This window comes from Mauremys mutica, chromosome 7 (assembly GCF_020497125.1).
Source record: "Mauremys mutica isolate MM-2020 ecotype Southern chromosome 7, ASM2049712v1, whole genome shotgun sequence".
Taxonomy (NCBI): domain Eukaryota; kingdom Metazoa; phylum Chordata; order Testudines; family Geoemydidae; genus Mauremys; species Mauremys mutica.
The window spans coordinates 22,516,184-22,531,203 of NC_059078.1; the positions used below are offsets into that span (position 1 = coordinate 22,516,184).

At 41.7% G+C, this 15,020-nt stretch overlaps 1 protein-coding gene across 2 annotated transcripts in view; it reads right to left on the reverse strand.

Annotated features, from left to right (window-relative positions):
• Positions 1 to 15,020, reverse strand: part of MGLL (monoglyceride lipase) — a 140,588-nt gene that overhangs the window by 94,557 nt on the left and 31,011 nt on the right. The window contains exons 1-2 of one of the 2 annotated variants that reach the window (XM_045024517.1): positions 11,280 to 11,298; positions 8,800 to 8,991 (exon numbers count right to left, since the gene is read on the reverse strand). The exons of the other annotated variant lie outside the window; for it this stretch is intronic. Of the exons in view, the coding sequence (XP_044880452.1) occupies positions 8,800 to 8,818 (19 nt within the window). The 5' untranslated portion in view covers positions 8,819 to 8,991; positions 11,280 to 11,298. Of the gene's footprint in view, positions 1 to 8,799; positions 8,992 to 11,279; positions 11,299 to 15,020 lie in introns of those variants that run through there. 2 annotated transcript variants of the gene reach the window in all.

Sequence of the window (15,020 nt, forward strand, 5' to 3'; positions counted from 1 at the left end):
TTCGGAATAATCCCGTAGTGTAGACGTACCCTAAGACCCTGGGTATGAAAGCAAAGTAATCTCATTACGTAAAAGAAAATGATGAATGTTCATAAGAGTCCTACTTAGTTGCAGCAGAGAAGGGATTCTTTTTGCCAATGGTCCGATCCTCCTCTCATTGAAGCCAGCAACAAAATTCTGGCTTGGTCTACACTTAAAAATTAGATCAACCTAGATATGTTGCTCAGAGCTGTGAAAAATTTTGCACTCTCAGCACTGTGGTTAAGTTGACCTCACCTCTGATGTAGACGCAGCTAGGTTGATGGAAGAATTCTTCTGTCAACCTAGCTGCCTCCTCTTGGAGAGTTAGTTTAACTATATCAATAGAAAACCCCCTTCTGTCGATGTCTACACTACAAGCACTACAGCGGCATTGCTGCTGGTATAGTGTTTGTAATGTAGACATAGCCTCTCACTTCAAACAGGCCTACTTATATGAGTAAGGTGAGCAGGATCTGGCCCTAAGTCTCCCTAAATACACATATTTAAAAAAAAAATCTTGTGTTTAAAAATACACAGTTTGAATATGTTTCAATCTTTTTCATTAATGTTTAAAAGGTGACCCCTCCTACTCAGTGTTCTAATTTGAGAGCTGGCTGTTTTAATGAAAGAAACAATAAATGTTAAAACCCACAGAAGAATATTCCTACTGAGAATCAGAGGCATTGCGCATACAGAAAACATGAAGTACACACCCTTCAAAGACAGACAATTCAAAGCTAAAGGCTGAAACTCCACCCCAAAGCCTTGTCTCCCTGACAGAAATTGACCAGCTATTCCGGAATAACTATTCCCATATAATTTAGTTATTCTAGAATCACTGTCCTATGTGGACACTCTGTTCCATAATAAAAAAATGATTTGGGGAAGGAGTAATTATCTTGGAATAGTCACTTTTATTCTGGAATATTGTCCACACGGGGAGATATTCCAGAATAATGATTGTGGAATATTTATTCTGCCACAACTATGCTGGTCAATTTCTCCATGTAGACAAACCCTAAGTATCATGACTGTTACGCTCATAGGCTGCAGGAGGTAAATACTGCAGAACTTGGGCACTAGAGGCACAGTAATGGCTTCTTTTTATCCATGGCACATACGGGTATTTTGAAAACTATATTTTTACAACCTTCCTTTGTCATGTGCTTTCTCAGCATTTCCCTTTTTGTGTCGTTACCAATATTTGTTTCTAAACAGAAGCTTCCTGTTATATAATTAGCCTGTTTGTCCTGCATGATTCACTCACATTGTGAGAGTGAATTGCCATGTTACTACTGAAGCACTTGAAGGGAAATCCTGTCCCCGCCATTATTAGGATACACAGCTTAACAGATCTGTTCTGGGATGGTATTTCATGTGTTACTGTGGTGTGGTTTCCTATAGCCATATTAGTACATTGATAAGATGTCAGTCCTAACAGTAGAAACAGGAGTTTTTCAGTGCATAGTATGTTATCGAAAAAGATATGCCTTAAAGAAAAAGGTTCTAATCTTTGAACTTTAAAATACATAAAAATAAGCATATGATAACATGGTAAATTCTCTTGTATCTCTTTGTACAGCCTTGTATTTCAAAAGTGCCCATCTATTCTTTTCTCATTTTACTGATGATGGCTACATAATCCACTTTACAAACCTGGCATAATTGTGTCAGGACTAAATAATATAACAAAAAGACATGGTAATTCTGTGGCGGATGGAGTGGTGCTTTATTTTGGTAGCCAAACTGGAAGCATTGACTGAAGAAGAGGTGCTATTGTGCGGCTTAGTTCTCTTGCTGCTTTGCCAGTTGACAAAGCATCATCCATCATGTTTTGCATTCCAATTTATCCTTGCATGTTTCTCAGCTCATCATAACATAATTATGTTTCAGTTTCTTCTCGTCAGGGGCCGATACTTTCTTTTACTAAGACAACAGCTGCACAGCACAACCTTGATGAATCCCCATAAGGGCAAAAATGTGTCTGCGGTGTTTGTTTCTGCCTTAGCAACCCAAATGTTAAAGCTGCTTCTGCTTCTGCTTCTTCTTTTTTTTTTTGGACAAATGATGCTATTGCTTCTCAAATGCACCCAAGCCTGGTGCTTTCATAGCCGTTCTCAAAGTGGCATCCATGTTGTTTTATACTGTAATTTGTACTTGAAATGTTAAGCATCCTTGCTGGGATGTAATTTTTAAGTGCTGAAAGGCTGATTCTGTGGAATTGCCTTTTATAGGACCATAAACACTGACATGGTATTTTATAGGGTCATAATTACTGATATGGAATTTATTTTATGAATGACTAAAAATCATGGCAATAGAGGCTTCCACCTCCCTCCACTGTGCTTCTGCGATACATGTGAAGTAGGCTTCAGTATTGTATATGGCCTTATTAAAATACTTAGCTCTTACCTATCCAATATCAGTGGATGTCAAAGTGCTTTGAAAAAGAAGATATGTCATTATCTCTGTTTTATAAAGGGGGAAACTGAGGCCCGAAGCAGTGAAGTGACTTCCTAATGTCAGAAGCAAGCTGGGAACAGAATCAAGTCTCCTGGCTACTAGTCCAGTGACTGGTTCACTGTATCACAGTATTCCGTGTCCCGGAGTAAATTTCACCCATAGGCACAACAAAATGAGACTCCATCTTTCGGATCATATATACCAGGAATGTTGTGACCGTGTCGCACTCATGGCACTCTTTGGAAGCATAGAGATGTTTGCTACAGTGTCCTGGCCAAAATACAGTTTGAATGATGTAACAGGGTGATCTGTCCCCTTAAAGGTAATGGGGATTAGGGGTCAGCCAATCCCTGTTCCATGGCATGGCCCTGTTTGGGAGTTCTGACGAGGGCCTAGGAAATGGCAGAGGCAGATACTGGGAGAGAGGAAGCGGTCCTAGGGAAATAATGAGTATTTGGGGGAAAATCCACACTACTGTTCCTTTAAAGGTCTGGGACCAGGAACCTTGTAGTGAAGGATGGGGCAAGGCTCACCTCTCCCATATATGCTGCCTCTTGCCCTCTTCCCTCGCAACAAAAAGGCAGTAGAAGGGAAAGGACTGCTTGCCTGCTGATCCATCCCAGCCCAAGGGAGAAAGGACTGAGGGGGTGAGACCTGGTCTCCAAGCCATGGAGGAAGGCTGGAAGACTGCGCCCCACCAGAAATGCCTGGGTGGAAAGGACTTTGTTAGGAAGGTTTTGTTTTGCGTTCTGTTTGTTTGAAAGACTTTGTTGACAGTTCAGGTGGAACTGGATGAAAGTGATTTAAAGGGGCCAGCTGGGAGAAGCTGGCCTAAAGCAGAGCACAGCCCCATGGAGGAGGGATGTCACAGACCTACAGAGGGGGACTTTACTGATCCCTTTTCCAGGGAGTGGCAAGACATAGCTCTATGAACGAGGACTGTGGGACCCCCAGAGGGCCAACAAAAACGGTTTGTAAAGACTCAGTAAATTAGTCATCCCCTGTCCTGTCCCCCACGGAAGGGGAGTGTTGTTCTAATCCCTTTGACTTTGGGATTTATTAGGGGAGTGGTTCTCAACCAGGGGTTCGTGTACCCCTGGGGGTACGCAGAGGTCTTCCTGGGGGTACATCAACTCATCTAGATATTTGCCTAGTTTTACAACAGGCTATGTAAAAAGCCCTAGCAAAGTCAGTACAAAGTAAAATTTCCTACAGACAATGACTTGTTTATACTGCTTTATATACTATATCAGCAGTTCTCAAACTGTGGACGAGTTCGTTTTAATGGGGTTGCGAGGGCAGGTGTTAGACTCGCTGGGGCCTAGGGCAGGAAATCGAAGCCTGAGCCCCACCGTGCAGGGCTGAAGCTTTTAAGTGAAGTGAAGCCTGGGGTACACAAGACGAATCAGACTCCTGAAAGGGGTACAGTAGTCTGGAAAGGTTTAGAACACCTGTATTAGGAAGAACTGAGGATGAGGTGCCTGTAGGGCCACTCCATGCTATGAGGGAGTGCTCTAGAGCAGGGGTTCTCAGACTGGGGATTGGGACCCTTCAGGGGGTCGCGAGGTTATTACATGGGGGGTCGTGAGCTGTCAGCCTCCACCCCAAATCCTGCTTTGCACCCAGCATTTATAATGGTGTTAAATATATAAAAAAGTGTTTTTTAATTTATAAGGAGGGGTCACACTCAGAGGCTTGCTATTTGAAAGGGGTCACCAGTACAAAAGTTTGAGAACCACTGCTCTAGAGAATGCACCCTGCCACAGCTGCCTCTAATTCTTCCTATAGTTTCACTTTCTGGGCTGATCTTTTGGGGTTTGTTACTGCATGCTGTTAAACAGCTGCTACCTTCCATTCCAGGGGTCGATGCATTTCAGCAGTAATAATAATAGTAATAGTGAAATAACTCCTATAAGCAGAGCCAAATCAGGCAACCATGAGGAACTCTACTCCTGTGAGTAGTTCCATTTATGCATAAATATGTAAATGATCAAGTCTATTGAGTTTCTAATGTGCTCTGAGATCCTTCAGTATGAATGGCATATATACATGCTGTAATAATAATTTTTGTTACTATCCACCACATTAATTCCTGGTATAACTGGATGAAACTCCCTTTGGTGTGGATGGAAGTTTCACTCACTTATGCCGGGTTAAATATAGCCCTTCTTATATCTAGCCAAAGAACTGTGAGTACAATTACCAGCCATTCTTGTGTGTTTAAAAAAGACAACTTGTTTATGGCCTTGGTCCTTACCACATATTTATGGATCATTAGTATCAGTATAGCTGGATAACTTGCCATATATTATTTCTTACCTATAAAAATGTGTGTAAATTCCAGCAGTGGGAATACAATCAGACGTCTCTCTAGGTTTTCTCGCATTCTTATCTGGTTTCTTTGCTTAATCCACTTACACATACCAATATGTGGCTGTGTAAGATGTGAATTTTCTTTGATTTATGTGCAATAATTACTTCCTAACATCTGCATAACAGATTTTGTAGGAAAAGTAACTCTGCGACGTTAAAAAATAAATGTATGAAATCTTTAACATCTCTATTACTGGGTTTTGTTATCCACAGCTGACTGGATACATTCCCAGCCAGGAAGCTGGTTCAGCAAAACAGCTGCATTAGTGATTTAACTGTGGGCCTTAGATTGCTCCTGTTTATACCAATGTAAATCAGGAGTGATGCTACTGAAGACAAAGGAGTTACACCAGTATGAAACTGGTGTGAAAGGAAAAGTGAGCATTAGGGTACAGAACAACCAGGGAACATTCAGATATGATGCTTTGATGGTGCAGGATACTGTGTTAGGGCCTGATCCAGCAAACCCTTCCTACCAGATACATTGCTTTCCGGTGAGGTTATTATTATTTAATAATTTTATATTGTGGTAGGGTCTGGAGGCCAACTAGGTCAGGGCCCCATTGTGGTAGGCACTGTACCCTAGTCCCATGGATTTAAGTGAAACTACTTTTGGTAGTAAGCAATGCACTCAGTAGCGAGTATTTGCGATATTGGCCCCAAATTATTCATTCTTATTTATATAGTGTCAAAAATGTTCTGGGTTCGTTATAATTGACTGTGTGATTTGTAGTGCTGGGAAATGTATTCACTGACATTCTTTCAACACTGCCTTAGTACAAGTGATAATTAATCTGGAGCTCTCCTTTGAGAAAGGGAATTTTAACCAAGGACTGTTGAAGTCAAAAACAAGCTAGAGCACCTCTCGAGAGCCCAGTACATTCCCAGTATCAGACTGACTTCTATTCAGTTGTAAAACAATATACAGTTGTATTACCAGAAATCTTATCATTCTGCCTTGTAGATGGGCTTTCAAGTAGGACAGATATTAAACCTCTCTAGGCCTCTACTGCCTCCTTTAATGAGCTGATTTGTTAATTACTTGCTAACAACAACAGCTACTGTTACAGAATGTGTGAGCTCAAAGAATGCCAGCAATGAATATCTGATCTTAGATGTAATCTCTGATTACTCTTCTAGCAAAGGCACAGGTAGTTTTGTAAGTGATTTGGACTCAGAGTATCTGCGGTGGCTGGAGGGGTGGCACACATCATAAGAACATAAGAACGGCCATACTAGGTCAGACCAATGGTCCATCTAGCCCAGTATCCTGTCTTCTGATAGTGGCCAATGCCAGGTGCCTCAGAGGGAATGAACAGAACAGGTAATCATCAGGTGCTCCATCCCCTGTCGCCCATCCCTAGCTTCTGGCAAACAGAGGCTAGGGACACCATCCCTGCCCATCCCAGCTAATAGCCTCTGATGGACCTATCCTCCATGAACTTATCTAGTTCTTTTTTGAACCCTGTTACAGACTTGGCCTCCATGTTTATTCATACTGGAGTTCCATGGATAGGACCCCTTGTATTCCAAGGCACAATGGACCTAAATTCTGCAACAGATACCCATCAATTCTGGGGCAGAAAACCCTCCATTCTATGGCAATGATAATTAAGGCTATGATTTAGTCATGGGTAATTTTAGTAAAAGTCTAAGCACTATGCCCAGCAGTAAGTGTTTGCAGGATTTAAGACTTTTGAAAATATTCTGAGGATGCCCAGCATGTCTCAGTATAATATGAGGGCACACTTGTGCAGATAACCCAAAGTTTTAACACTATCTTCCTGTTTTGGTTTGTTTAATTCCATGTGAAACAATTTTTTTCCTCTCAAAGAGTTTGAGCTGAACAGTCTGTGACCATATACCAAATCTCAACATGCTTGAGGGCCATCCTGCATCTTCCAAAGAGAATCTTTTTTTAAACCAACTTCTGCTGAAATACTGGAACTTCACCCATTTATGGCCCTTCTTTTTTTATCTTTGAAGGCAGCAGTGACATAATGGCTGGATGAAGTGCACATTACAATTCTGGATGCAGTGCAACACATTTTAAAAGCTTTTTACTTAGAAACTAAATAAATTTGTTAGTCTCTAAGGTGCCACAAGGACTCCTCATTGTTTTTGCTGATACAGACTAATATGGCTACCACTCTGAAACCTGCTATATATATATTCGGAAGTGTTTTTTATTATTACTAGAAGCATATGTATAAAAACATGGTTTTTGTGTTTTTGAAATCAGTAATTCATTTGGTTTTGTTGGTTATGTCTTACTTGAATAATTAGTATGATAATACACTTTTATACAGGGCCTGTGTACTCTGCAGAAAACTGGAAATTCTGTGGCCCCTTCAGTTAACGTCAGCTTCTACTGATTTTAAATATGAATAATGAATTCATTGCAGTATCCCTTGTGCTATTCATTTTTATGATATTTAAATGAATTTTACATTGCCTCAGATTTTCAGTCTGCTGTACATTTTTGTATGGACAATACACAGTTGTATGTTTGAACAAAGCCAGAGATTTTGGCAGCAACTTGGAGTTTTTGGCACCTGGGAACATATGGCACTGAGGATGTAGTTGGGACTTTCACAATGGTGAGTGGCTGCATTTCTTCTCTTCCTCCTAGTGGACAAGGGTGGAAGGGATTTGAAATTTTGGAGATGGTATGTGCCCTCCTAATTCCCCACCACAGCATCTCTTGACACAAACATTGCCCCAGTTCCCCCCTGTTCTAGTATCAACAACTATAGTTAAGCAGAATTAGCTAGATATCGCTGCCGAAGTGATCAACAGTGAAACAGTTAACAATATTGACAATTAAGTCATCATTAAGTTTCAGAGTTAACACAACACTACAGTTAAGGAAATTCACACATCACAGAACTATTGTTTCAAGCCAGTCTGTTTGCAGACTCAGGAAGATGAGACAGCAATTTGGTTCATGTTTGGTAGTTTTCCTTCAAAACAACAAAATTTTGAAATGTATTGTTTAAAATGAAATCTTACAGTCTGTTGCTCAAATCTGCAGCAGGATGTGGATTTTGTGGCAGTGCTGTAGCTACAGAACTTCAGAATATGGGAGACCCTTTTTAGCATCTTCCACATAAGGATCTCACAGCACTTTGAGTACTAATTAATCCCTGTGATGTAGGAAAGTATAATTATCCCCATTTTACAATGAGGAGGAGAGGCCTAGAGATGTGAGAGGCTTGCCCAAGATCACAGAGAAAGCTGAGGCAGAGCCTGGATCAGAACCCAGGGCCAAATTCTCCCCCAGTATAACTTCACTGGAGTCAACTGAATTACACCCAGGACAAATTGGCCCCAAGTCTCCTAACTGTACCTTATCCATACAACCACTCTTTGTTCCTTTATAACTTGTGGTCATAATCCTCTGTTTCATCACAACCAACTCCAGAGCAACCAACCGAAGGCGGGGCTGGAGGAAGCTTCTGGTACTCCTCTTCCAAGAGTGTACCAGGGGCCATTTAGGGTATGTCTCCAGAGCAAAGGAAAACCCATGGCTAGCCTGTGCCAGCCGATTCAGGCTCGCGGGGCTCATGCTGCAGGGCTGGTTCATTGCTGTGTAGATTTCTGAGCTTGAGTCTGGGGTCTAGGATCCTGGAGTTGAAGCCTGCGGCCTGAGCCCTGCGAGCCTGAATTGGCTGGCATGGGCCAGCTGCGGGTTTTTCTTTGCAGTGTAGACATACAAGTGGCTGCTAATTAGTCAATACTCTCTTGGAGTTATAATGCCTCCAGCTCCTGCTGTTTCAGACTGTGCACCTCCTCTCCCCACTTTCAATATAGTTCTGCTTGTGGTATCCTTAATTTGGCCCCATATGTCTAATACAATTGCAGCTATATTATTCTTTCATATAGTAAAAGCACTAAAAATGATGTACAGAAATGTACTTCTGCAAAACTCATTAACCTTACCCTGTAAACTTCTTTGCATTTCCTTTCCCACCTCAGCTGATATAAGGAGCTGTTCTGTCCTGTCTCATCAGCCTCTTCCCGCTATCTGATTAGTTCACTGACATCACAGTTCTTTGTGCTATTCCAAGTCATTTCCAGAGAAAGAACCATGATGCTGAGATGCTGGATTGTGGCATCCCTGCATGAAACAGGCTGAGGGACAAGGAAGAGGAAAACTTTTCTTTATGTACAAAAGGTTTTGTCCTGCACTCCTCACTCAGGCTATACATTTGCGGAAGTCAATGGAGGTTTTGCCTATAAGCCTCAGCCAGCACATATTACTCAGTAATAACCACTTATCCGCAGTGCTCAGAAAGGAAACCCCAGAAGAACTACTATACATGACAGTTACATGGGTTGTTTTTGTTTTTTTAAAACCACCTCAGTGTGATGGAGGCTCCTTTTCATGTAAAAGAACCTACAAATGAAACAACATCAAGCCCTAAAGTGCAAAACTGCAATTTGCATACTTCGGGGCAGCTGCTGTGTCTGTCCTTATTACCACCACTGGGGTGCTAATTTAGCCACAACTTTCTCATTTATTTAAATGAAAAAGCAGCGGGTGGCTGGCATGCCACATTAGCTGCAAGGCAACCCGGGAATCAAGTTGACAGAGCTGGAAAGAGATTTCAATTCAGATGGACTTAGGGGTCTTACTCCCTGGACTGGTAGACACTGGCAGGTTCAGAATTGCCCTTGGTCTACAGTATAGGTCAACACTTATCTTAGAAAAAATCAGTATTTGAAATGGAGAACAGATAACAGGATTGAACTGGAATTCTCCTTTCAAGTACCATAATCTTTCTCTCTAAAGTATATCTTCACCGAAATAGTCTTGTCTCTACAGTAATATAAATAATTAATACTACTTATCTGTTTTTGTACAGCATCTAGCGTAATGGGGTGCCGGTCTACGATTAGGCTCTTGGTGATACAAGTAGATAATAATACGCTTCCTGACTCATTCCTCCTGCTACCCTCTAGTGTTCTGACATTGTAAGTGTATTGCATTGACCTGCTCCTTCTCCGTTCAGCTGGCATCTGGTACAACAGTCAGCTACTCTGCTTGTGCACACCTGCCCTGGTTCAATAACATACTTAAACATGTGCTTTACTATAAGAATGTGAGCAGTCCATTGTCTTCAATGGGATTACTCACCTGCTTAAAGTTAGGCACCTTGCTGAACTGGGGCCATAGTGCTGTAGATGATTTCCCAGGGGAAGCAGTAGCATGCCCCAGGTCCTAGAGCAAGAGTTCTCAAACTGGGGGTCGGGACCCCTCAGGGGGGTCACAAGGTTATTACATGGGGGGTCGCAAGCTGTCAGCCTCCAGCCCAAACCCCACTTTTCCTCCAGCACTTATAATGGTGTTCAATATATAAAAATGTGTTTTTAATTTATAAGGGGGGGTCGCACTCAGAGGCTTGCTGTGTGAAAGGGATCATCAGTACAAACGTTTGAGAACCACTGTCCTAGAGAAAAGGACTGAACTCTAGAAGAGAGAAAATATTCAGTCACCCTGGGCCACATGTGGAGAGAGTCTGGGCAGCCCCTTCAGTGTGTATGCTGCACCACTTTAGACTCCATCTAGACTTCCTTAGGCCTTCTAGACCCATGTTCACTAACATGGAACCCAGATGTAGTCCACCCCAACCCACAGATCTGGAGCCCCAAGGAACTCCTGTGTAGAGTCTTCTGTGGGATCTCTAGAGAGGAGTGGACAGGCCAGGGAGCCATTCACAGAGGTGGAGGGAAGCCTAGGGCCTTATAATTTTAGGCTAGAACTTTGTGAACTCGTTTAATGAAACACCTGTGTGAAATTATGAACTTGTCAGCTCAGCACAGGCAGGGACAAAACCACTGAGCAATGACAGGATTGATACTGAGTGAAGACAAGATTAAACTAGCATGTAGGTCTGAATGTTTGAATGGTGGCAGTAAAAGAAAGTGATCAGATGGTCATGACCCTAGATTGGAAAGGAAATTAAACTATGCTGTATTTTCTGAAGCGGGTATAAAACGGTGACCAAAAACCCCCTACAAAAACCAATTAAAAGTCACAGTTACTTGTGTATCTACCTGTCGTTAACCATGACACAGAGAAAAACTATATGTATGAAAGACTTGCATATATAGCAAATAAGCTACACTCAAAACAGGCTTTTGTTCATGGACAAACTGTAACTATATTGCATTCAATCCTGCTCTCTTTACTCAGAAAAATGTACTCCCTGGAAGTCAATGTATGTTTTCCTTGAAAAAGGAGGGCAGGATCTGGTCCATACAACTTGGTATTCACTAATGAGCAATGATCAGAAAGAAAATCCTCTGTTCATGCCAGTTACATGGAAGTTAGTATGTACTGCATGGACAGTGCCATGCAAAATGCCACACCAAAGCCCCAAACCCAACCAGGATTTCTACTCCTTTATAATATTTACCTGTACGTCTGCCTTTTTATGTATGTATTAGTCTTTGTATATATCAGTATCAAATAATACACTAACCTCTGCACCTCCCTGTAAAGGCATTTATATTTTAAAAATGTTAAAAGAATCACTTATTTGTCCTATTATCACAAGTGTTTTTTCCTTTTGCTGTTATTACTAATTTGCTGAAGTTAAGTAAAAACGTTAGTCCTCACCCACTCCTTAGTCAGTCATAGTATACTTATAATCACCATGACAACAGATAATGATCTCATAAAGGAAGGATTATGACTCAATTGTATGAAGAAGAGGAAGACAGGGTAGGTTTACACTGAAGAAGAGCTTTAATTTAAGCAGAAACATTTTAGGCCTGATTCACCACTGTGTTACTCCAGTTTTACACAGGTAAAACACCACTGATTTCAGTGGAGTTACACTGGCATAAAACTAAAGTATTATAGTGATGAGTCAGGCTCCTTGATTAATTTCAATTAATTGCAACAGAAATAGTCAGAATTACAGTAATGACAAAAATAAATTTGTTTGAAAAGCCTCGTTTTTATGAAACAGGCTCATTATCCAAATTAGCTCAAGAAATGCACCCAGAAGTGAAACATTATTATTATTATGTCAGCAATATGATTTCAAATACATATAATTTATTACATAAGCAGTCTGTGTTAACCACCAGATACTATAAATTGTTCCATTTAATAGGGGAACAAGACAATTTGGGGGATATGGTTCACTTTTATCACAGCTGTGACTTTTCATCCCCAGTCTAATGTTCCTTCTTGGCTTCTAAAAAATATGGTGTCAGACTGGATATTTTTATTTCTAAGATAAAGCTGAAGTTTTAACAAGAACAATCTAATAATTTATACAACCATATATCCATGCAATGTGGTCAACAGAAAAGAGGAGCAGGCATAAAATTTTATCAGCTTAATTTTTTCTTAGTTCAACTAGAAAATTCTATGGCAATTTTTTATACATGTATTTTTTGATGGGACAATCATCTTAAAAGCAAACAAAATCAGCTGTAGCAGCTCAGTGTGCCTGAGTGTTCTTCCTGGTGCTTTTGAAAAACCTATGATAACAAACCACTGAATGCAAGTAGCGGAATAAAAAATCTTGATAAAGAAACGTCTTTCAGTTTCAATTTTCCAAGCTATTACAATTAATCAACACTGTGTTTAAAAAATGAAAAAGAGGGGAAAAAAGATTTTCAGTACCATGAGACCTGCTTTAATATCCCTTTCAAGTAAAACTGTAGGCATAAAATTAATCTCTTGCGTGACCTTAATTCTAAGATATATCTTTTCTGTCCTTGCTTCAAAATATATTAAGATTTAAATGATTGATCGAGGGCCTTTAGAGTCTCCTCTAATTTACACTGTTTTACATTGGTGGAACTATATTGGCTCATATCCTCAGCTGGTGTAAATCAGTGTACTGTGGCTTCATTGGCCTGGCCTCTTGACATCAGGGGATTTACTCCTGATTTACACCAATGTGAGAGGAGAATCAGACCCTCACGTCTTCATATCTAAATCTCTAACCTAAAATGCCCTCCCCTTTTTTTTCTGCTCAGAGCTGAAAGTTAAGGTCTCAAAGTTCAACTTTGTTTAGGAAACACCCTTTAGTTTTAAAAATTAATGCTTCCCTTTTAAAAGGGCCCAATGTCACTTACTGAGCTACCTCAGTTTTAAGTGACCTGGTAAGAACAGATGAGAGGGACAAATGGCAGGTGGGAGGAGAAAAAGTGCCTCTTGGATGCTGCAAAGCCATTGTCCCTGATTCTGAGCTGTGTCCAAGCAGAATGTAATGCAGCTTAGGGAGTGGTTGTGGACCAAATGATGATGTTCACCACCTTTCTGGCTCCCTGAATTCTGGGGCAGATGGAGACCAGTTTGACCCCTGGCCTAAATTAGAGCTACCTAAAGGACCATTACAGAAGCCAAGAATAAGTGGAACAGAAAGGTGTTTTAGCCCAATGCCCGTGACAAGCCCTCTATGTCAGGGATTGTAAGTGGGTGGCGTAAAACTATCATGTGGCCTCTGTGCCTTCCAGGGATTTTCCTGAACTGGGGAATATCCAAGGTAGTTGGAATGGCACAAAGCAGGAAGAATGGAGTTGTGGGTGCAGAGTCAGGGTCAATAGGCCTGAAGGAGTTCATACCTCTTTAATATAGGAACTGCAAAAGGCACCATAGAAATAAGAGAATATTCTGTACTGACAACACAGTAAGAGCCAAATCCCACCATCCATACTCAACGGGAGTTGTGCACATATATCTGAAGAAAAAGTTTGGCTCTTAGAATTATGGCTGGAACTCTACTCTTAATCCGTCACTATGGTAGGTCAAACCCTAGTCGAAATGTGCTTGGCACAGTGGCATCCCATACAGAATCCTACCCTATCAGAGCAAGAGTAGAACCATTTTCTGCTGAAGCCCCAGTCCACGTTTCCTTTTATGTGGGAGTGGAGAAAGGCTGATGGATCTGTTTAGGACAGATCTATAAACTTAACTTTCGCCAGTGAGAAGGTGCAGTGGCAGCTGTCTGGTCACACAAGGATCCCAATGTTTTCTTAATAGCTATATGTGGCTGATGACAAATCAGTTAGTGGAAGGAAGAGGGGTAGTGGGAGACGCCAGTGCCAGTCCAAGGCCTTTCATTTAGTCCCAATGTACTCTGCATGTGGAACCATATCAAATGCCTTACTGAAATTGAGGTAAATTAGAAAAAGCTTTGGGGGGAGAGGGATAGCTCAGTGGTTTGAGCATTGGCCTGCTAAACCCAGCATTGTAAGTTCAATCCTTGAGGAGGCCACTTAGGGATCTGGGGCAAAATCAGGTCCTGCTAGTGAAGGCAGGGGGCTGGATTCAATGACCTTTCAGGGTCCCTTCCAGTTCTATGAGATAGATATTATTATTAAAACAGCTCCCTCTCACAGCCAGGAACCCAGCCAAGCCTAATAATAACCCTGGCTCCTTCTCTGTCCACATGAGGCTCTCAGATAAGCAGCAGCCATATGAGGTATCTCTTTCGCTCCCATTTGCCCCCCTCATCTCTCTCTCACACAGTCTCCCAGACATATGCAGATCCAGAGGCGTCGGGGACAATAGGGAGAAAGGTAAATATATCCACTCCCATCTCTAGGCACAAGAGAAAAGGGGATTTGCTGCTGAGGCTCGCAAGCAGTGAGCAAGTCCCACTGTGGATTGTTGGGGGGGTGTTATTGTCATGGGCAGAGTTGGAGAGGCCCTGAAGATCTTAGGGGCCACGTAGGGATGTCAAAACTGAGGCCCATTGGCAGTTACATGGGGCAGATAAATTGGAGCCCTTTGCACCTGTTGGGCACCCCCTGGAGGTGCTGAAACAAAGGCCCTCTCACTTCCATATAGGGCTCTCTATAGATTTCAAAATGGGCACATGGGACTCATTCCCAGGGATATCAATATGGGAACCCCTGAGAACAAAACCAGGGGTCTATTTGTAGTTATATGGGGTTTGCAGTAGATGTGAAAACAGAGACTCTCTGCAGATGTAGAAACTTGGGGGTCCCAGTGCTTCACACACCAATATAGGGACCTTGGCACTCTCTGCAAATCTGAAAAATACATGCACTTTCAGCAAGGGCTCTTGGAGAACCAGTTGCTCTGCTGTCTAAGGATTTGCATGTGCCTAGGTTTGACCTGGACTGTGGAGTTCTGAATTTGTAGTGTAGATGTGTCATTGTGGGGCTGT